The sequence below is a fragment of the Bos mutus genome, chromosome 2, assembly GCF_027580195.1.
Source record: "Bos mutus isolate GX-2022 chromosome 2, NWIPB_WYAK_1.1, whole genome shotgun sequence".
NCBI classification, from domain to species: Eukaryota; Metazoa; Chordata; class Mammalia; order Artiodactyla; family Bovidae; genus Bos; species Bos mutus.
In genome coordinates, this window is record NC_091618.1 from 120,326,615 (window position 1) to 120,351,217 (window position 24,603).

General features: G+C 37.9%; 1 protein-coding gene across 5 annotated transcripts in view; it reads left to right on the top strand.

Annotated features, from left to right (window-relative positions):
• Positions 1-9,884, top strand: part of UBE2E3 (ubiquitin conjugating enzyme E2 E3) — an 89,747-nt gene extending 79,863 nt beyond the window's left edge. For all 5 annotated transcript variants that reach the window (XM_070359181.1, XM_070359166.1, XM_070359188.1 and 2 more), the window contains exons 4-6: positions 3,056-3,188; positions 7,256-7,403; positions 9,246-9,884. In XM_070359181.1, coding sequence (XP_070215282.1) covers positions 3,056-3,188; positions 7,256-7,403; positions 9,246-9,343 — 379 coding nt within the window. In that variant the 3' untranslated portion in view covers positions 9,344-9,884. The remainder of the gene's footprint in view (positions 1-3,055; positions 3,189-7,255; positions 7,404-9,245) is intronic.
• Positions 9,885-24,603: the final 14,719 nt, after the last annotated feature.

Genomic DNA, 24,603 nt, shown 5'->3' on the forward strand with positions numbered 1-24,603 from the left:
TTTTCCTCTATTTCTTTGCATTGATCACTGAGGAAGGGTTACTTTTCTCTCCCTGCTATTCTTTGGAACTCTTCATTCAGATGCTTATGTCTTTCCTTTTCTCCTTTGATTTTCACTTCTCTTCTTTTCACAGCTATTTGTAAGGCCTCCCCAGACAGCCATTTTGCTTTTTTGCGTTTCTTTTCCATGGGGATGGTCTTGATCCCTGTCTCCTGTACAATGTCACGAATCTCCATCCATAGTTCATCAGGCACTCTTATCTATCAGATCTAGTCCCATAAATCTATTTCTCACTTCCACTGTATAATCATAAGGGATTTGATTTAGGTCATACCTGAATGGTCTAGTGGTTTTCCCTACTTTCTTCAATTTAAGTCTGAATTTGGCAATAAGGAGCTCATGATCTGAGCCACAGTCAGCTCCTGGTCTTGTTTTTGCTGACTGTATAGAGCTTCTCCATCTTTGGCTGCAAAGAATATAATCAGTCTGATTTCGGTGTTGACCATCTGGTGATGTCCATGTTTAGAATCTTCTCTTGTGTTGTTGGAAGAGGGTGTTTGCTATGACCAGTGCATTCTCCTGGCAAAACTCTATTAGTCTTTGCCCTGCTTCATTCTGTATTCCAAGGCCAAAGTTGCCTGTTACCCCAGGTGTTTCTTGAGTTCGTACTTTTGCATTCCAGTCCCCTATAATGAAAAGGACATCTTTTTTGGCCATAAAATAGGCCATAATAGTAAGATTTTATAGTTCATGTATATCTACCTTAAAAATAGGTTTTTGAAACATACTATAAACATTTTGATTGTACCATCACATTTTCTCCACTCTTTCTGTATGAACTGTTTTCAGAGTGATTATTGATAGCATTGCTTGCTTAATGTTTACAGTCTATAGTGTATGTTTTTCTGAATTAAGATATGGTCAGATCATTTAATGTATGTTTAAAAGTCCTAATGTCATTGCTTTATCAATGTTGGTTTGCACTTATTTTAAATCAAACATGCGGATTATTTCTAAACTGACAATCGCTAAAAGAAGAAAAACATTATATCTACTTTAGGGCAGAAAGTTAAGTTAGTCTGTAAGGTTAGAGCAAAACAGAAGTCTGTAAGGTAAATTTGAAAAGTACTGTGAGTTTAGATTTTATTTATCTGTCGTTGTAGTTTATAAATGAAATGATGGTGTTGAACACAGTGTAATGTACTTGGGATTTAGCACCACCTAGCACTCAGAACTTGAGATACATTCGCACTAAAGGGAACCAGGGCTCCTTGAAGAAGTAGCAGATTCCAAGGATGGGAGCCTGGAACATACTGTAATGCTAAAAAGTAAGAAAATGCTTCCCCCAAAATGATGGTGGCCTATGATAAGGATACAAGGGTCATTTTGAAGATGTTCCCGTTGGCCAATTCTGGGATAATTTGAGCATCAAAATAATTAAATGCAGTAAGAATTCTAAATCGTTAGGAAAACAGATAAGAATCCATGCTGCTGCTGCTGCTAAGTCGCTTCAGTCGTGTCCGACTCTGTGCAACCCCATAGCCTGCAGCCCACTAGGCTCCCCCGTCCCTGGGATTCTCCAGGCAAGAACACTGGAGTGGGTTGCCATTTCCTTCTCCAATGCATGAAAGTGAAAAGTGAAAGTGAAGTCGCTCAGTCGTGTCCAGCTCTTCGTGACCCCATGGAACCTACCAGGCTCCTCCGTCCATGGGATTTTCAAGGCAAGAGTACTGGAGTGGGGTGCCATTGCCTTCTCCAAGAATCCATGAGACCTCACCAAAATAATACACATGTTCATACAGATAGGAGAAGAGAGGGTTCAAGCACAGATGTGAAGGAAATGCTGACCTTGGAAAATTATGATTTTATCACTATCATAGTAAAGTTCACTTTAGCCAGGAATCACAAGTCGATATTAAATCTAGGATAGAAGTGCTGATGAAGAGTGGTATATTTGCACAGTCTTAGGCTTCCCTCCTGTTGGTTCAAGCGGTAAAGAATCCGCCTGCAATGCAGGAGACACAGGAGACTCGAGTTCGATCCCTGGGTCAGAAAGATTGCCTAGAGGAGAGCATGGCAATCCACTCCAGTATTCTTGCTGGGAAAAATCCCATGAACAGAGGAGCCTTGCAGGCTGTGGTCCATGGGGTCACAGAGTTGGACATACCTGAAGCAACTGAGCACACAGGCTGAGTTTCCAAAGACTGCCTCTTGGTTGCAGTCGCGTAGTACTTGATCTGGATAATGAAAATTACCATCACCAATGTGCCTCTGGATATGACACCCTGGGAAGAACGCAGCATCACTTACGTTCTCTTCTAGCCAGGAATGTACTGCCTGCATATAATCGCAAGGAAACACCAGACAAGTTCATAGTGATGAGCATTTTATTAAAATAAGAACTGTGTTCTTCAAAAATGCCCAATATTGTCGTAGGCAAAGGAAGGCTGAAAGGCTCTATGTTAAAGGAGACTAAAGACACTGGACATAGATGGTCGATCTCAAGACTGGGATCCTGTATCTGGATGAAAATTGAGGGTTTTTGTAAGGCATAATTGGGTCAGTTGACATTATTTTGCAGATTGTAGGTATTGTACAGATTTTACTTTTATTGAAGTTGTAGCTATATTGCAGTTGTATTAGATTGTTTTAGGAAATGATACTGAAATATTTATTTCAGAATAAATATTCTGAAAGGACTGATACATTGACCTTCTCTCAGATGGCGTAGAAAAAAAGCACTTGTGTGTGTGTGCATGTGTGTGCGTGTAATTTAGAAGGGGGTGGAGAAAGAGAAAAGGAGTTGACTAAAGCAAATGAGCAAAGTGGAATTCTGGATAAAGTTTCTTCGTTCTTGTGATTTTTCTGTAAGTTAGAACTATTTGCAAATGTGTTTATTCACACATCCCTGCACAAGTTGGTTGAGGCTTATTTCTTTTATATTTATCTCGTACTGTTCTAGGTTGGTAATTTACCTTTGATACTTAACTGGTTTAAGATGCTAATATTCATAGATCACAGATACACACATTGATTTTTAATTTCTTTTGAATAGTGCTGGGCCTAAAGGAGATAACATTTATGAATGGAGATCGACTATACTTGGTCCACCAGGTTCTGTATATGAAGGTGGTGTGTTTTTTCTGGATATCACATTTTCATCCGATTATCCATTTAAGCCACCAAAGGTAAGAACCTAGAATTGCATTCTTAATACTTACTCTTTTCCAGAATCATTTATCATAAGAGTTAATGTGTGGATGAAGTTACTGTTTTTCATGGATTATGTGGAAACTCTTCTAACCAATGATTTTTAAAATGTGGTGGTAATTGACTTCTGTTTTACAAATAGCTTTGTATACAATCAGTGGAGAGTGTGTTAAATGTAAATAAAGGTATGCCACTTTGCATATCAATAAGCAAATAAATTATGGTATGAGAGAAAATAGCATATGAACCTTACTTAAGAAACCTGTTGGGATAAAAGGTAAATTTGACAGCTTTGGGAAATAAGAGTTAGGTATCTTGAATTTTTTGCTGAATACCCTATCTTTATAGATAAGCAAAAACTAGAAACCTATAACAAAGAAGAGGGAACTAATACTATTTAATATATTTATTTTGTGCCCACTGTAAGTATGATGCATTAATGAGAAAGAGAGAGGCTGAGTGAGAATTATGAGAGAATGAGAGAGGCTAAGTATGAATTATGTGGATAACAGCGAAAAGGGTTCAGTTGTGTCTTGTAATGACTGACAATTATTTTTAAAGTCTTAAACATAGCAGTTACTTGACTAGTTTCTTCTTCTGACTTCTCCCTGTAAAATGGTCAAGCCAGCATTTTTTAGCATCAGTATTAAGTGTGAGTCTAATGATGCTGTAGTTAGACTTATAAGCGGAGAAGGCAGTAAGATGTTGTAGAGAAATGTTAAGCCAGCTTTCATGAAATGTTTTTCTTTTCAATGTAGTTCCTTACATTGCTTCCATTATTTAAAGTATGTGTAACGATTTAGAGCCTGTGCTCACATGCCTGCCTGTTACGTGTGTGTGTAAAAATAATTTTTTTTATTCCCTCACTGAATAAGGTAACAACAGTTCCATCTAGTGGTATTTACCTCAAATTGCAGATACCAGGGTTCCTTATCACCTACAGGTATTTGCTCACAACTATAGCTGTCAGTTTTTGAGAGCTTTCCTAAGTGGTCCCATCAGCATCTAAGATTTTTAACTAATTGTTTTATTTAATGTTCTCCAGTATGTCTAGTATCTCTTGATAATCAGTCAAAGACAGTGACAAAACCCTCATGTTAATAAAACTGAAGATTGTATTCATACTCAGAATGACACATGTTAAATTCCAGCATATCATTAAGTATTTAGTTTGCCTTAAGTCCTTAAGTTTCCTGTATGATACAGGAAAGCAAAACTTTAGCAGAATAGCTCATGACTGTATCTGTAGTAATGCTTATTTCTACTTGCCTCATTTTTCATATTGGAAATTGGTTTTAACATGGTAGAAAAATTAGCAGAAAAAAATTTACAATATTTAGTTTTTATGAAATTGTTTTTATACATGAGGGATAATTTGTTAAAGGAAAACACATTTTTCTTAGCATCTATTAATGAAAATAGAAATGGACTATCATGCTGCTGCTAAGTCGCTTCAGTCGTGTCCGACTCTGTGCGACCCCATAGACGGCAGCCCACCAGGCTCCCCCATCCCTGGGATTCTCCAGGCAAGAACACTGGAGTGGGTTGCCATTTCCATCTCCAATGCATGAAAGTGAAAAGTGAAAGTGAAGTTGCTCAGTGTGTCCGACTCTTCACGTCCCCAGGGTCTGCAGAGGACAGGCTCCTCTGTCCATGGGATTTTCCAGGCAAAAATACTGGAGTGGCGTGCCATTGCCTTCTCCATGGACTATCATAGTTACATATATATGATTTGTCATCATTGTTTTGGTTAATACAGTGTTTATTAACTTAGCACGTTAATTTTTTTGTTAAAGTCTCAATATTTTTATTTTTTAGCCCTTAATGTTGATTCCTTCCTCTTCCCTAAGATATCTTATATAGTGTTTTGAAGCATTCTTCAGATCTATAGTTGGACAAGTGAAAAAGAATAAAACTTCTGCTGTTATCTTGGTTTAGGTATAATTGCTTCTCTACAGTTCTGCTTATTTTTGAAGTTCAGATAAGGTGTTGTTCTTCTTGAAGAATAATAGAAATTTAATTCTTTTCTGTTCATTGTTTAAAAGCTGAAAGTATTCAAAATATTAATCATGTTTTGTAAGCTCTCTATTGAGTAGTCAGCTGTCAATGATATGAACATACGTTATTCCCATATTCTAGAGCAGAGCCGGTAGAAATATAATGCAGGCTACATGTGTCATTTTTGATAGAAATAGTGAAATTGACTTTAATAACATTTTACTTAATCCAGCATGTCCAAAAATACTGTCATTTCAATATGTAATCAGTAGAATTATCATGAATGCCCTATTTTACATTCTCTGTCTGGTATTGAGTCTTTGAAATCTAGTGTGTATTTTATACTTTTAGCCCATCTTATTTCTTACCAGCCACATTTTAGGAGTTCTGTGTAACTAGTATGTACTGTGTTAGAACAGTTCTAGAATTATATACAGTAGTTTTTTCTTATCCTCAGAAGCAGAATTCCAAGACCCTCAATGGATGCCTGAAATCACAGATAATACCAGACTCTATATAATGCTGTTTTTTTCCCATGCATAAATACCTATAGCAATGTACTATGATAAATGTTACAAGATTGTGGTCCCTCTCAAAATATCTTGTACACATTGAATGTCTTTCCCATTGTAACTAAGCACTTGTGGCTGTAGCTTTTGAGGCTTGAGGTACAACAGCAAAACTAGCACAAGTTCCCCCCGCTCCTCCCCTGCCTTTTTTTTTTTTTTTGGAATTTCATGGATAAAAGTCTCATTCTTACCATAGATCTTAGCAACCTCAGAGTAGAATTTGTTTTCCTGCCCTTGTTACATTGAAAACTTTCATCTTTTCACTCAACACAAGAACTTCATGGCTTCTCTTTCCAGATCTGAATTGCCAGCATCACTGCTCTTGAGCTTTGGGGCAATTATGAAGTAAAGTAAGGGTGACTTGAACGCAAGCACTGCAGTACTGCAGCCGTTGAGCTGATAACCAGGATGCTACTTAGTAGCCTGTGACTGGCAGGATTGTGCTGAACACCCAGGCAGGGCAGGACAGTACAAGACTTCATCATGCTACTCAGAACAGCACAGTTTAAAACTTCTAAATTGTTCATTTCTGAACTTTTGCATTTAATGTCTTTGGATCCCAGTTGATCTGAGGGGTCTAAAACTGGAACTGTGGAGGGTAAAAGTGTAGATAAAATGGGTACTACTGTAGTCTTTTCCTCCTCCTTCCCCACTACACCAGTGTTTTTAATTATGCATCCTTATCAGAAATACACATTTGAGGGCTTTACCCATTTTCTTCCCAGACTCCACTTGGGAGATTACCAGTTCCAAGGGTTCAGGAACTATCTTTTCTATTTTGCAGTTCTAAATTAAGAATTAACCACTGAATTTGTGATTGTTTTGAAATTTGCCACTATTGTTTCTATGAGTTATTCTCTTCTTTTCCACATGTTTCAAGGATATAATGGTTTTCCTTTATTCAGTAGTTTAAGACCTTACTTGTTTTGTTTGACTGTCTTATTCTAACAAGACAGTGAGCCATTTGGGGAAATTAAAGTCTGAGAAATAGAAACACTGGTGATTTCACCAACCTTCTGCAGTACTTTTTGACACATGGCAAAAGATTAGTGATGAGTTGATGGCCTTTTTTTTACTAATGTAACTTTAGTTTTATGTTTAAAAAATTCGTCACTACTTTCTCTCACTTTTGGCACCAAAACGTTTCTTTTCTCCCTCATTTCCTATTTTTAAACAGGGATGTATGTGTACATGCCTGCACATACATATATTGAATTACTGTATCATTTATTTAAACAATTCTGCACCTCGCTTTGTTTTAAAAGCAATGTAGTTCCTGCTATACTGGATAAAAACAAAACTTCCTGCAACTGAATTAAAGAAAATAATTTAATTTTGCTATTACAAAAACTAGTGTTTGATTAGCTCTTCAGTTATATGCTATTTGCTATGATCTGTAACATGTTCCACTTCATTTTTGCTAGTGAGAGTTTTGGTTGGTAATAAAGCTTATCTGTTTTTAATGTCGCTGCCCTTAGGTTACTTTCCGCACCAGAATCTATCACTGCAACATCAATAGTCAGGGAGTCATCTGCCTGGACATCCTTAAAGACAACTGGAGTCCTGCTTTGACTATTTCAAAGGTTTTGCTGTCAATTTGTTCTCTTTTGACAGACTGCAACCCTGGTAAGTAGATTTTTATTAACACATTCAGTGAGGTTCCAAAAATCAGTGCATTTTTCTCAGTTAGCTTAAGGCCTAAGGTGAATTTAAGAAGTAAATGCTATTGGTAGAAAGATCAGCAAAAAACACTTTTTGAGAAGCTTATCAATGCCATTTCAAATAGAATAGACCAAAAGTTTCACAATAACTTCTTTAGTTTGTTAATGGTGTAAGTAAGTGTTAGTCACTCAGTCGTGCCCGACTCTTGGTGACCCCATGGACCGCAGCCCACCAGGTTCCCCTGTCCATGAGACTTTCCAGGCAAGGATACTGGAGTGGGTCGCCATTTCCTTCTCCAGGGGATCTTCCCAACCCAGGGATCGAACCCAGGTCTCCTGCACTGCAGGCAGATTCTTTACCTACTGAGCTACAAGGGAAGCCGTTGTTAATGGCTTACTACCCTGTAATTATTTTCTCCCTGTCATTGATGAACTCCCTATTTTCTGAATTACAGAGTTGTGCAGACCCCTTCTGATGTGAGTGTTTCTGACAGCATCTCCTCTTGCTCCTTCCCTGCTGTCATGTGCTTGCATGCAGTCAGCTGCTCAGCAATGAAGGGCTCCTTGTTCTCCCTTCCATCCTTTTTGGATTATGGTTAGCTTTATTAGATGTGGTAATAGTGGATATTAAAATGATAACTGATGAGAGAGTTAGACTAGATTATGATTATTAAAATTCAGGGATAAAGTCATTAGTGTGTAACTTTTAAGAAATGCTTAACTGCCACACACGATCTTTCATGTGGGTAGCTGACTTGAAAAAGTAATGTATAAGTGTGGGATTTCACATGTGATATCTTGTAAACAAATAGACTTATTTTTTCCTAAATATTTAATCAACCACCAAAGGCTATTACTGTTATTTTAGACCCAGCAGTTGCATATGTACCATAGAGAGAGAGAGAGATAGTATAGGGATATGTAGAAGGATATTCATTGTGGCATCATTTATTAAAGCAAAAGATTGTAAACAACCTTCATGGCCATTAGCAGAGGATGTAGCTTAAAGAGGTAGCTCTGTGTGAATTAATGGAGAAAACTCTCGAAGATACATTAAGCTAAAAAAGCACAGCACTGAAAAATAGGCAAAACGATAATATTCTAAATGCTTATAAATACATATAATGTCTCTGGGTAGAGATGCTATAAATCATTTGCCAGGAAGAGAAACTTCTAAATAGTTGGAGGCAGGAAGGAAGAGAGCTTTTTTACATTTTACTGGCTGTTGATTGATATGCTTCAAATTTTGTACCACATCTACATAGTGGACCTTCTTGAAAAACAAGCTCAAAATAAAATTTACGTCTCAGATTCAGTTTCCCGCTCAGAATATTATTTAAAACAAAATGGCAAGTAAGTTTTCAAATGGAGGTAAGGATGATGATTTAAATCATATTATTGTACAGAATAAAAGAAATATTTCATTCTGAAAAGCCTTGCATCATAGGATCTGCATTTGGAAAAATTAATTTTTAAGTATCCATAGGAAGACAAATACTGGCACACTTACTTTTCAGTAAAATGCTAAGGGTGAAAAATAGTTTTTATATATTAAAGATGCACACATTTTTTAAAAAAATCACACATTTTAAAAGCTTTATTATTAACTTTATTTTTAAAGAGGCTTTTCTAATTTGAATATTAAAATATAAAGATGATTATGTTACTTTAAGCATTTTTCTTTTTGAGAAATTAGCTATTATATATCAAGATGCTGCTGAAAAATCAACATTTCAGTTCCAAACTGCTAGAACTGAATCGTTAAGACACTGTATAATATCTTCTAATGTTCTTTCCACTTTTCCAGCGGATCCTCTGGTTGGAAGCATAGCCACTCAGTATTTGACCAACAGAGCAGAACATGACAGGATAGCCAGACAGTGGACCAAGCGATACGCAACATAATTCACATAATTTGTATGCAGTGTGAAGGAGCAGAAGGCATCTTCCCACTGTGCTGCAGATCTTTATAGCCTTTACAATACGGACTTCTGTGTATATGTTATACTGATTCTACTCTCTGCTTTTATCCTTTGGAGACTGGGAGACTCCCCAAAAAGGTAAATGCTATCAAGAGTAGAACTTTGTAGCTGTAGATTAGTTCTGTTTAAAACGCCTACTTGCAAGTCTTGCTTCTTTGGGATATCAAAATGTATTTTGTGATGTACTAAGGATACTGGTCCTGAAGTCTACCAAATATTATAGTGCATTTTAGCCTAATTCATTATCTGTATGAAGTTATAAAAGTAGCCGTAGATGATTAGGAATTATGTCATTTGTATTAAACCCAGATCTATTTCTGAGTATGTGGTTCATGCTGTTGTGAAAAATGTTTTACCTTTTACCTTTGTCAGTTTGTAACGAGAGGATTTCCTTTTACCCTTTGTAGCTCAGAGAGCACCTGATGTATCATCTCAAACACAATAAACATGCTCCTGAAGGCATAGTTTCCTGTCGTAATATTTTAAGTCAGTTTTGTTAGAAGGCGTGTCTGAGATGATTGTTGTTGAAATAAAAATGTGAATATGAAGATTGACTACGAAGGACTAGTACAAATAAATCATTTATTAAATGGAAAACATTTCAAATCTTATAAATGTGTAGAGTTTTTGTCCTCTAAGTCCTAATGAGAGAATACATGAGCTTAAATATACAGAAATACATTTTTAACCATTGGTCTCAAAAACACATAAAGCTCTACTTTGATGATGTGACATCAAAATAACATAAAATCCTGGCTTAAAAGATTTGATATCCAAAATGGTGACTTCTGTCCACCATTGGGCAATATTGTCAAATAACTTTAATCCGTATCCCTTCTGTGTCTTTCATGCATTTTTTTTTTTTTAACTTATCCTGTTCCTGAGTTTTCATGGTGTTTTTTGGTGTATATTATCATACTTATTATGGCACTTGCCAAGCAGAGATAGCTGGTTGAACACAAACTTTCGTCTATCCTGAAGGTAGAATAGTATTCCAGATTAGTGTGCAGATGTAGCATTAATTCTCAGTTGAAAAAATAGAGAATTTTAAGGGTTTACAGGTTATATGGATTTCTTCTTTCTAGTTATAATTATTAAATACTAGATTTCTTACAGGAGTTAATTTACTTTTCAATATTTAGATTGGTCAGCAGAGTATAAATGTTTTCCTCTGGTTGGGATAGTTATTAAGGTAATTTCCTGGTCATGCTGCAGGTTTGTGGAATATGGGGATATGTCTTATCCATTCCAAAAGTTGGAAATAGAGTACCATCTTAAAATGTGTAGAATGAAACTCTTAGCATAGAAGTACGTTGCTCCAAGATAATAAAGCAAAGCATTTCGAATTGTACATAGCCTTACAAAGAATGATGGACTCCTGCTAGAGTACTTGTCAGTAGAAGTCTTAAACCAGCGTAAAATAAAATCACGCTTTCACTTAACACCCCTACTCTCCAAATAACTCCTCGTTACAAAAGTACACCAAACAGGCTTAGGCCCGTGAAAACCTCTGAGCCTTGAATATTAAAAGCAGTAACTAATAATATGAACTGGAGTCAAGTCAGTGTGATGAGAATGGGGATTTTTTATGTAAGCTCTTGAGGATTTCTATGTAGGTGAAGGGTAGAAAGTAGTTTTTACCCACTTCCACCATTGTACGTCCTGTACCCTAGATTAATAAACTCTCGATGCCAGAAAAGTGTTCATCATACTGAATATCAGGATATTTGGGGGATGCGATTCTTGAACTTCCTTCATTTGCTATGAGCCTGTTTACTACCATCAACCTGCTTACTTGCAGGTTTTGTCCAGTACTCACCTGGGACAGAGTGGAAAGAATTGGTGACATAAAAATATTTGTGGCTCTTCCACGAACTACCTTTGTGGCCTTAAATAAGACACTTTCAATTTTTTTTTTGTAAAATACAAGTTAATTTAATTATTTCCCTGTTCTCTCTTAGTCTTTAAACTCAGTCATTCTAATCTTATAAAATTTTGTTACGCATGTTCTGCTTTCTTTTGCAGGGAACAGGCCACAGTTTCAAGTGGACTGAAAAATAAGTCATCACTTGGATTCCTTAAAATTCTAAATTTGTAAAAATCTTTTCTATTTCTGATCCACTTCCCAGTTACATAGGTGTCCATCCATGTATACTACAAATAGGGGATTTTTTTTTTTCCTCATAAAACTTTGCTCTGGAGGTGAAACTAGGTTTTTTCCCTCATTCATTAAGAGCAAGTTTTACAAGTTCCAGGTTCAAATGTAGTAGTATGCAAGAGCAGCCCTGGCACCATATACCCTGCTGAGCCTGGAGTGTCCTCATCTTCACTCTGTGCCCTCAGGGCCTGCCTGTGCAGCACATGCCGGGCTCCGTTTAGTCACTGAGGTGCCTCATCTCGTTCAGTATCACCCCAAAAAGCTTTCAGAGAGAGGTGCTTTGATGATCCTCAGTTGACAGAATAAAACCAATAGATGAACAGGTTAAATACTTGCTGCAGATTAAACAGCCAGCATGATGTGAATGGAGGTACAATCCCCATTCTTCACCAGTAGGCTTAAGTGTTTTTGTTCATAGTGTTACAGTTAATATTGAATATATATGTTTATATGTAAAAGCAGGTATACATAGATTAATTGAAAACTTCTGAAAGGTAATCTGTGAGTACAGTTTTGCATTTTAGTCAATCCTTATTTTAATCTTCTATTTTAGTCTCAAATGGAACCTTACAAAATAGCGCTTTATTAATTGATTCCAGTGAATATGAGGTACGTTTATTTATCTTCTTAGATATTTGTCATAAGAATACTTTCAATATCACTGGTTTCCGTTTTTTAATTTGGAAAATGAGATAAGTGATGATATTTTAAATTTATTTACCTATGCCATCACATCGCCACATGAAAAAATTTGTATTGATAAATTTTATCATTTAATGATGAGCCTTTTCAAAATAATAAGATGTATTAGTTGTCTAGACATTGTCTCTTTTTTTTTAATTTAATCAGGTATCATGGGGATAAAATTTAGAGGTTTGACTTGGCCTTGTGTGTACATTACTCTTTCTAACAAGAACCATGAGGTGTTGTGTACTTGGACTCAGTCCACTACTTGCCCAAGTATATTCTTGTAACAATACAAAAATGATTATATAGTAAAGTTCGAGCCAGTTTCAGTCCTGCGTGTGGCTTCACCTGTTAACCAAGATTGTAGTCAAGTTAATCCCGTACACATTTTCATTGACTTTTATGTTATGGTCTTTGATAGAATTATGGCATGATTTGAAGCATTATTTTCATAAAACTATTGCAAGTTATTTGAAGAGGCTGAGATAATGATTCTACAATAATTATCCTCTTGTGTTTCAGTATTTCTTTAGATAAATAGAATATATGAATAAACCCATTGCTTCCTATCTAAATTACCAAGTTTTTCAAGTAATGCCCAAATAATAGAAAATAATTCATAATTTTAATAGGCAGGTGTTTTTTGAGACATCAGTTTTTGGTAACTAGTTTGTTAACTTCTGGGGGGTCAAGTTATTCTCTGATTTAAAGGTACTGCTCCAGTGTGTAATGGGGTGTTTCTACACAGTGGAATGATAGTCCTTTCAAAGTGGTTATGAAATGAATTTGGGGGACTGGTTTATAAACTGTGTTGCCAACAGTGATTAAGTGGCGTTAAAACCTTGTCAGACAGAATGAACCTAGATTCTACTGATGAGTACATTTAGAGAAATATAAATTCAGTTTACATCTATAGGTTATCTTGCTGAAGTCCAGTGAGGCTAAAGCCAGTTAATTATTCAGGTCTTTTTAACACAGAACATAAAAAACAAGTTTTCCCCCAAATCCAGTTCCCTGAAGTTTTTCTCAAGTTCAGCTCTTCTGATGAAACCTTTGCAGAAGTTTTTCTGAAGTTCAGCTCTTCTGATGAAACCTTCCCATTTTACTGTTGTGTAACTTTAGTCCGTCAGTCTGTTTCTCATTTTCTTTCTTTTCCTTTGGATGGGGTGGGTGGGCGGGGGGTGGTTATGCTATATACCAACTGGCCTCCATTGCGAGTTTATTCTACAAATTAAGTTTGCTTATTGAAGGTCCTTTCAGGCACTGTAATACATGCAGAGATGAATACATCCTTAAATAGTTTATCCTTTTTCTGTCCAAATAGATTTTCCCTCTTAGCAGAGGAGAACATATCTTTGTTAACGTGTATTCATTTTCTACTGAACAAGAAATTAAAACAAATGTCTCAGCTGATTTAGCTATGAACATATTAGTGTAATAATTTGGTAAGTTTTATCTAATCTATATGATGTTAAACGTTCTTAATACTATTTGATGCTTTGAAAATAATTACTCTTTTTCAAACTACTCTGAATACCCAATATCTCTAGTATGCGTTTTGTTGTTAATATTCAGTTTAACACCTTGTATATTTCTCGATAGTGAGCTTTTGGAGGATAATATCTGTAGTCCTTGTCTCTGTGTCTCAGCCCAGTATCTCTTGTACCATGATAGATGTTTACTGAATGAATGCATATGATATCATGGGTGTAATCTCTGTAAGGTTGTTCAGGGACCATCCATGTGAAGCATGTCAGTCCTGTTGCCTTTAATTCCCTGTCATGCTGATTCAGTGCTTTATACTTGGTAGATACTGGATATTCCTGTTAACTTGAAGTGTGAGAAGTAGCAATGGGTTATTTTCGTAACTTACTTAGTATCTACTTGTTTAAAGTGGAGAATGAATTAATCTTGTAATTTTAAAAGGCCTTAATTATACCAAAATGCTCTCTGCCCTACAAAGTGTTCATCGTTTCCCATTATCATTACTATCTTATTTGGTATATTTCTCCCGCTCCTTTTTACTGGTAAGAAGGCAAAGGACACAGTGGAATATATGTATCTGCTTACAGTAATTCTGTTACGGAAATCTAGTAAGAAAAATGAAAATGGTAACTTTCGAAAAAATTTCTCTTAAGAGAAATAATTTAGGGAAAAGGAACAAGTGTACCCTTATAGTAGTATGGAGAGGGGCAGTCTTAGAGTGTTGAAAGTCAGTCATTGAAATATTATCCAAATCTTTTCATTTTGTTTTTCTTTCCCATTTCTATCTTTGTGAGAAAAGAGGAATAGAATAGGATAAAGAATCAAATGAGTCGCTTTTTTTCTTTATTGCCCTACGTTTATTGCCCTGTGTGTGGACTGGGTAAAAGATCCCTTGATTCCAGAAGTTAATTCCAGTTTCTTACAACGTGAGTATTTCGTAAGTCGGCTGAGCAAATTCAGGTATGTTGTCTGCTTACCACTCCAGGCCCATCTCACACCCAGAGTGGAGAATGAACCCAGGGAGAAACAGGTTACTGAGCACTGTTGATCACCGAGGGAAGTCCTGATACTCAAGGGGCAAGTGTGTGAGGAATGTTAGAGATTCTCTAAGACTGAGACAGGCATGCTTATAGCAAGTCAGTGTACGAGCATTTCACGCTATGTAGTGATGAAGAAGAGTAATTATGAGGGATACGGGGAGTTGCAGGGGTATTAGTGGCACCCCTTGCTTGATTCTTACATTATTTTTTAGGAGCGTGTTAGCCCACTGCTAAACTCTTTCCCTGGCTACACAACCCCCAAATGGTAAAGGTCATTTTGAGTCATGTGGGACAGCTTTTTTTCTTCTGTAATTTTTTTTAATGACACACATTTTATTTGTTTGTTAGTTACCTTTTACTTGATCATGAGCCCCTACAAATCAGGGATCAGGTTCATTTCACTCAGTAAGTTAGTGGTCGTGTATTCAGGCCAACATTGGTTTCAGTGCTTAGGATTAGCATTGAACAAAGCACATGAAAATCCCTATCGTAGGTTGTTTACTTTCCAGTTCAAGGTGACAAACAGGTTTTTTTGCGGGGGAGTGTTGTATGTATATAATATGTGCTAAGTCACTTAAGTCGTGTTCAACTCTTAGGGACCCTGTGGGCTGACAGGCTCCTCTGTCCATGGGATTCTCTAAGCAAGAATACTGTAGTGAGTTGCTATTTCCTTCTTCAGGGGATCTTCCCAACCCAGGGATTGAATCCACATCTCATGTCTCCTGCATTAACAAGCAGGTTCTTTACCACTAGTGCCACCTGCGAAGCCCTTGTATTACATAATATATATATGATGGTAAGTGCTATGTCAAAAAGTAAAGCAGGCAATGTGTGCCATGAGGGAGAAAGGGGAGGGTGTAGGCCAGTTGTAAAAGGGTTATCAGAGAAGGCTTAGCCAAAAATGTCAGCCAAGAGCTGAAGATGGTAAAGGATAAGGGGGAGGAGGAGTGTGGAAATTCCAGGCAAAGGAAATAGCAGATGAAAAGACCCAGGAGCCAGGAGCATGCTCAATGCTTGCAGAAAACGGCAAGACCCCGGAGAAGCTGGGGTAGAGTGAGCAACTAGAAGAGTAAGAGGCAAAGTCAAGACTGACTGCTGACAAGTCACATAGGGCCATTTAGTGTGTTAATAGTGCCTTGGAAGGAGTCTGGGTATTCCAGATGAGATGAAAGCCACTGGAGTGTTGTAGTCAAACAGTGATGAAATTACGACATGTTTTAGAATTTCTGATTACTGTTAGGGAAAAGACTTGGTGGGTTAGAGCTGGCTTAGAGATTGACATCTACCTGGGTAGCATTAGTGTAGGTAGTAGGAAATCATCAGATTCTGGTTGAAGGTAGCTAATAAGTTTTGCTGATAGACTTAACTGTGGTGTGAAAAGTCAAAGTTTAGCACCTGAGAAAACCAGAAGGCTGGAATTGTAGTTAATTAAGATGAGTCTGGAGGTGGAGCAGGAGTGTAGAAAGATGAAGAGCTTCATGTTAACAGGTTAAATTCAAAGTGCCTATGAAATGTCCATAGAGAGACGTCAGAGTAGCGGATATCCAGATCTGAGATTTGGGAGTTAGTTCTGGGTCATTCACATACATTTGGGATTCATGAGTGGATAGTTGATGTTTACAGTTATGGGATTGGATGAGATCATCAAGGAAATGAGTGCTGCTAGAGAAGAAAGAAGTCTGGGCACTCCAGTTTCAGAAGCCAAGGACACACGGAATCAGCAGAAGAACCCAGGAAGTAGAAGGACATCCCCAGGAGAGCATGGGGACCCAAAAAGAAAGTGAAGAGTTTCCTGGAGATGGGAATGATCTGTAGCTTCAGATGTGACTGAGGATCCACCTAAGATGCTGCTGCTGCTGCTAAGTCACTTCAGCCGTGTCCAACTCTGTGTGACCCCATAGACGGCAGCCCACCAGGCTCCCCTGTCCCTGGGATTCTCCAGGCAAGAACACTGGAGTAGGTTGCCATTTCTTTCTCCAGTGCATGAAAGAGAAAAATGAAAGTGAAGTTGCCCAGTCCTGTCCGACTCTTAGCGACCCCATGGACTGCAGCCCACCAGGCTCCTCCGTCCATGGGATTTTCCAGGCAAGAGTACTGGAGTGGGGTGCCATTGCCTTCTCCGAACTAAGATGCAGAATGTGGCTATTTTAATTCCCACCTGATGAGCAGTGGTCATCAGTGACTAATAAAAGTGGCAAGATCAAAAGCTCTGTTGGAGTAGGTGCCGAAGGTAACAAACTGTAGACTTCTGACAGTTTTGCAATAGAGAAATGGAGGGTAGTTTCCTTTATTTAAGATGGGGGGAATTATACTGTATGTTGATGAGGAAGATGAACAGGGAGAAATGGGTGAGCAGGGCAGAGAAGCAGTGTCCTAGAGAAGATTGTCTGCACTGTTTTCGGGGTGTTTCCAAAGCTCTCTGCACTCCCCTTGGATCTCTCTCTCTTCCTGACAACACTAGGAGCTCTTGAGGGGCGTATCCCCACTTAAAGCAGTATTGGCCTTCACTGAACTCGAGCTGTCCTACTTAGGCAGAAGGAGATGGGATCTAGCATAGACGTGAAGTGGCTGTTCTTTGCTGGGAACGTGACATCTCATACCACCCATAGTAGTAGAACAAGCAGAAGGCAAGGGGATAGGTCCAGGCTGGAGGTAGATGTGATAGTGGGAAGTTCCCTGTGACTTCCACACCTCTATTAATTAGGAAGTGGCTGTTGGCCGAAAGGGAGGATGGGGTGACCAAAGCGCATGTGTCTGTGTGAGTCCTCCATGCCCAGGAGAGGGGTTGTTTATTTTTGAGAGAATAAACGAATGGTTAACTGAGTTGTCTGTCTAGATGAGCCTGTGATTTTATAGTTACATGTTAATCGTGAATAAGCAATATAGTGAACAAGTAATCAAAATTTCCTTAGTGTCTGGAATGACTCTTCTTTTTCCTCAAGTATGGCTAGCAACTGTTAGCTGAGTTGAATCTTAAGCACCTTAATATTTTCTTCCCTTCAGGTGATTTTCCTTGTCATTGAAGAATCTTACCTTGACACCAAATTTAACTACATTTAAAAATTCAGATCAACAGATTTAAGTATTTATAACTGCTGCTGCTGCTGCTAAGTTGCTTCAGTCGTGTCCGACTCTGTGCGACCCCATAGATGGCAGCCCACCAGGCTCTGCTGTCCCTGGGATTCTCCAGGCAAGAATACTGGAGTGGGTTACCATTTCCTTCTCCAATTCATGAAAGAGAAAAGTGAAAGTGAAGTCGCTCAGTTGTGTCTGACTCTTAGCGACCCCATGGACTGCAGCCCACCAGGCTCCTCCATCCATGGGATTTTCCAGGCAAGAGTACTGGAGTGGGGTGCCATTGCCTTCTCCGAAGTATTTATAACTAGTGCTGCTTAAATGCTGGAAGTAGAGGAAAATAAATTTCCTAAAGAGCTCATCAAAGCCTAGTCAGGAAAAGAGATGTCCTAGGTAAGCACAGAGAGCTTTCAGGAAGATGGCTTGTCAAAAATCCTTTCTTGCCCATTCAGGTGATTCTAGGAAATAGAGCAAGTCTACTTTGTAGACATAGTGGTGAGAGAAGGACATAGAGATGCCAACTCCTGTTACTCACTTCTCGCCCTGGTTCCATGGAAGGACACTCCCGGTTCCAGGCCTTCTGTTTTTACCTTACTCTTGGTAGTAGGGAATTTGAAAGGCAAATTTCATTTCCAGAGAACCCATGGGGCAATGAGCTACGGACCGGGTCTCATGCCCTGTTTGCCTTTCGCTGCTCCTGTCCTGACTTCCTGCTTCCCAAGATTCATACAGAAGAAATGGAGCATATTTAGCTTATTTTTTCTGAAAACCTGGTCAGTGACAGACCCAATTGGCTCACCACTCAATTTTGCCTAGAGAGTCAGGAAGTAAGAGATACTTTGTCAACTTTTCTCTTTATTGAGTCTTGCTGAACAGTGCTTTTGCTGTGTGATTATTGCACATTTAAATCCAACTCTACTAATTACCTGAACCTAACCTCATGCAAAGAGTTGACTCATTGGAAAAGACTGATGCTGGGAAGGATTGGGGGCAGGAGGAGAAGGGGATGACAGAAGATGAGATGGCTGGATGGCATCACTGACTCAATGGACGTGAGTCTGAGTGAACTCTGGGAGTTGGTGATGGACAGGGAGGCCTGGCGTGCTGCGATTCATGGGATCGCAAAGAGTCGGACACGACTGAGCGACTGAACTGAACTGAAGTAGGGTGTGACTTTTTAACCTAAATTAATCATATAATATTCTTTAGACTATCTTACACTTTTACAAGCTGATCTTTGCTGTCTTTTTTCCTTGTGTCTGACAGATGTCATGTTTGGGTTCTATTTTCTCCTTTCCAGTCCTAGGTCTAATTCGGGCCCATTATCTTCAGGAGCCTTTTAAGTTATCCTCTCATCCATCCAAAGGACTCCTACTCATTCTTCATGCTGCTGTTGGCATTAATCTTCTTAAGAGTAAGCACATCCCTTGCTCTTAGACTTGAGTGGTTGCCCACTGTTTTCAGAATCAAGTCCAGACTCCTTTGAAGCCCAGCTTTCTGTCATGACATCAGTATGCTCCCATGATGAAGCAGTATTTATTTCAGTAGTAGGTTCAGATACACTTGTTTTTAGTGAAATACCAGAATCATTCTTGCCAATGGCAGCCGTTCTATAACTTAAAAATATTTTGTCAGAGAAATAGCAATAGTGACTCATTGAGAAAACTTCCTTAATCTTCTGACTCTTCTTCAAGACTTTCTGCTTATGGGGCTATAACTCTCTGATGGTCTGACATTTTTATAATTTCTTTTACTACAAGCAGTTCAAAGTATTGATGCATATAACCTTGTTGCTGGCTGTGTGGTAAGTCTTAAGCATCAGAAAATGGATGGATAGCTTAAGATACTTTGCTAGGCACACCAGTATTTTAAATCCGAATTGATATACTTGGTGCTTCAAGACAGATGGTTCATTGCTTGTGAGGCTAAGAGCATTTGGCAGTACTGAAATTGAGCCTTCTGTTCAATCCAGAATAATTCAGTGATGAGTGGGCAACTTTGTACTTTTTTTTTTTTTTTTTTTTGCTGGATTTGAATATTTGCAAGTGTTTTAGCTTACATATTAACTATATGTGAGCGCCTTCATAAAGTGACATTCTAAGCATAGGCAAGTACATTATCAGTGGATAAGTACTATATCAGTTTGGCATATGGCAACACTTGTTTTTATTTTCATTATAGGGATGTTCCTAGGAAGATTAACAAGTATTCGGCCACGTTTAAACATGGGCACAAAACTTTCCAGGTTTAAAGTTAACTGTTAGTTAGGCTCATGTTAGTTAACATCCAAGGGGAGGATTTTTGAATGTGACTGAAGTGAGTCTGAAGAAAGAGGCTTTTAGGTCTTTTGTGGGTCATCTCTCCCCAGTTTCACGTGATTGCCCCAGGTAACACCTCTCCTCGGGTACCTTGCTAAGACAGCAGTTTCCTTATTTAAGGCCTGGCTAGAGGATTGCAAAGAATTGTATTCTTTTTGATTTGCAGCTTGTTAGAGCTTTCTCAGTAATTAGCTGGAAATGTCTTTTCTCCATGTATTTTCAAAGGAGGACTTAACATAATTCTGTGGTCATTAGGGGACGACTGGGTGTTGGGGAGCCAGCAGCCCCAGTCGCCCGCAACACGGGAACGCCCCACGGGGCCGTCTACAGGCCGACAGCAGTGGCACCGTCGTTCTGCAGTCAGCCTTGGGTTTGGGGTTTTGATGGATGGAGGATGTTGATGGTTAATTTAGCAGAGGGTGCTATGATGTGGAGAAAATACCCACCTCATTTAAGCTTTGGGAAAAGGTTTACCCGTTTGAGCCGGAGTTAAAAGTAGTGTTTTGCCTGCTCTCTCAATGCTGAAAGGATAAAGAGATCAATAAAAAGTTTCCTCAGATTCTGTAAGTCAAACTTGTCTCTCTTTTTTCTACATATCCAGGGAAACCAAGATCACAAATAAAGGGGCATTCTGTATTTTTATTGATTCTCTAATGTAAATTCTTTTCTGACAATAAATGTATCGTGAAGGGTACTCTGACCACTTTTCTAGATTCATTTCATATAACACATCCATGGACTGATCTCTTTAGGAGTCACTTCTTCACCGTCTGAACTTTGAACACACCTGGGAGCTTAGTTCCTGTCTATTGCGTAGTGGCGTACATGGGACAGTGGAACTAGAAGAGTGCCTTAGGAGGACATGTACACACCCAAGTGACTCGTTGCATGCCTAAAAATCACTGCCATCTGCTTATTTAACACAGGGACAGTAACCTTAGCTCTGAGGTCAGGTCCCCTCTAGACTAGGAATCTTTAAAATCATCATTTCTAATAAAATGTTGTCATCAAATAACATTTTATCATTGAATAAAATATAAACTAATTACCAAGAGTTGCCACCTTGACACATTTCGACACTTTTGAAAGAATAGAAAGATCACAACTTCTAAATTTTCAGTGTATTATCATTTAGAGTAATTAAAGGTCATTGATATATTACGATAGTTTCTTTGTGAGTAAAACATTCCAATAGTAAATTACTTCAGTTCTCCTGGATCTTCAGTTTCTGAACTCGAGCCAAAATAACTACCAGCCTATCAGCCTGTGATGGAGTAACTAAACTCACATTTTCTGTGTACTGTTTTATTCTATAAGTAGAACTTTTTTTTTTTTTACTTCGCTGGGCCTGAATTTTCTCAATTATCTAAAAGAACAAAAAACAGTGAACAACACTGCAGAAATGTAGTGATGAGGAAAATGTGTTTAGTAGCAAAACACTGGGCAGTGTAAAGTATCTGGAAAGACTTTAAGCAGTAAAACAATACAGTTGCAAATTGTATGGATAATTACATGTTTGAATACAGCATGAAGCTTCACTATTAGAACATTGTTTTTGCTTGTGCTAATAGGTTGTGTCGCATCTTTTTTTGTTGTTTTTTGTTTGTTTTTGTCTCTGGGCTCTGAAGATTGAAGTTTACTATTAATTGCCAAGAAGGACATAAGTGAGTATATTTCTTTTTTTATTAATTTAACAGACTGATGATACATATTTATATGAGTGTTCAATTATAATTTAAGTAATGTAGCTGCCATAATATTCTTCTAGATTTTACACTTGAGAGGTGGTCTGGTCTAATCATTTCTAGATGACTCTTCTGATTCTCAGACACAAAGAGAGGAGTTAAAAGAATTTAGAATCATTCTGGGTGTGGTGGGAACAAACTCATGCACATTCTTCTCTAGAGAAAAATCACACATGTCCTAATCCTTGAGGTTTCTTTTAATTCCATTTTTCCTCCAGGCCAACAGTAAGATGTTTTTACTTTTTTTTTTTTTTCCAGAAGAGGTGTGGTGGAAGGGTCTGCCAGAACCAGAGGCTAAGCACACAGCAGTGTAAAACAAATTCTTTATTCCAGCTTCCAGAATGCATCCTCTTCAGCCTTTCCTGTTCATTGGACTAAAGCTGTTAAGCAATGGTGTCAAGAACCGTCATCCACTGGTTGAAGCTCAGTAGAAAACCAGGAAGCAGGCGGGTTTAGATCCAGTAGGAACAACTTGACTCAGATCTTCGCACTTTCACTAAGGAGGGTCGGGGGTGAGGAGACAACATTTACATTTGTACTGAAGCTGATCTGATGTGATTGTGACAGTTTTCCAGTCAGTATTTGTTTATCTTAATTTAGTCGCGTGTTAAAAATGTGAGGGTCAAATTTACTTCCTTTCAAGGCCACTTGGCGTACACGTCTTGTAGTCTTTGGAAGGGATGGCAAGGAAACAGCCATGCTTTAATGATGGGATTAGATGTTGATGAAAGCTAGGTGTAATAGTAGAAACATTTTATTGTATATTTTTATTCCAAAGTAAGTGCAGTGTTATTATATTTAGATAAATGTTCAGTGATAAGCCAGAAATCTTACACATACATTGCTGAAGACATTTTCCCTCTGGATTTAATAAAATTCTGGTACACAGAGGTACAAAATGTAATTCATAAATGTAATGAAAACCCTAGAAAACGCTTCCCGCATGCTTTCCTTCCCTCCCCTCCCCTCCTGTCCCTTTCCTCCTCTTCTCCAGCCCACTCTCCAGTCTTGCTTGCCTTCATTGCTGGGGGAAAAAAAAAAAAGAGCAGGTGAGCACATAATTAGGTTGTCACTTTTAAACTCTGGATTAGTGGGACATCCTGGAAGACCTCCCTCAACTGCAGTGCTGAACAAACGACTTTTTCCACCCCCATCTGCATGCTCCTACTACTTTTGACTAGATGTCTTGAGAATCTGCCAATATTTTTAATTGATCAAGTGAAAAATACACAGGAAGTATGCCTGTTTTTTAATTTGTTTGTATATTTTCTTGATGCGTTGCATAAAGACCCAAAGGTGCTTTGGCTTCTGTCTGTCCTCACTGGAACTGTGGTTACTGTGGGGTGTGTGGTACTCCGTAGCACACCATAAATCTCCACTAGATGTCAGCGTGTCACCAAATGAAACCAGCACACTCTCCTGACCTGTTACTGAAACAGCTTTTTAATCAGAATGCTACAGACAAGTTTTAGTATACAGGTTAATAAATTATATTTGTCAATGAATAGTAATAAAAATAAACTCTTTAAAAAATTTAGTACCTTTCATCTGAGGATTTCAAAATGTTTTACTTATATTTTGGTTTTTGCCGTAAGAGCCCCAAAGAGATAGAGTGCAAATATTCATTTTTCATTTTACAGTAAAGTAAAGCAAGGGGACAAAATGATTGGCTCAAGATCACATAGACGATGTCTGAATAAATCCAGGCTGGTATTTCTGCCATCACAGAATCTACTCTACCTGTGTACTTAGATACAGATGCCCTTTATTTATCATGTATATTAACTGCTTTGCCTTAAAAACAAGCTCAAGAAAAATGGAATAATAGTTAACAATTATCGAAGATTATTGATACGATTAGTATGGGGGTGTTTCAGATGTAATTTTAAGTTTTTATAAAGACTGCACAAAGAAAATATGCTGAACAACCTAGATGAAAACTTTAGAAAATCCTAGCAATATTTTACCTGTGCTGTTTTACAGATGGTGAACTCAGACCAGTGTGAGCCTTGTCTTAGCTCATGTGCTCAAGTGCAGGAGGAAAAGCAATTATAATTGGGTCTGGAAGGTTGAAGCTCTTGGGTATGATGGGATTAATGGACATAACTGCATATTGTAGGTTTTTCACTGTATAATTTTCTTTAAGAGGAATATACATAAAATCCTGTATATTAAGACTTAAGTGATTTTCTCAAAATTGTATAAATACATAAGTTACAACTGTAAAAGTTATGTTTGTGGATAAAGATTAAAAATACATAAATGGCAAGTTAGGGTGATGTGACTATGGGTAAATTCAATTTTCTCTTTATGTGGTAATATTGTTTCTACAATAAATAAAAAGAGAAAACGGTTTTTATTGTAAAAATTCACCACAGTCGCCACTTTAGATAGGCTTATTTCCTATCAGTAGAGGTGCGTTGTATACAGCTGAAATTCAAAAGGTATAGTTGAGTTTATTTCCTTCAAATGTTTTAATCATAGAAACCAGGGTTAAACCGGCAGAAGTACATATTTTCGAACTTTACTGTGTATAGGTGAAATAAATGATTGCCCATCCCAGCGGGCTGTTTGCTGCAGTGTTCAGTGCATTGCCAGTATTCATACTGATGAAAAAATGTTTAATAAATGTAGCTGTTTTCAATTTGTGTTTTCATTTTAATGGTGCAAGGTTA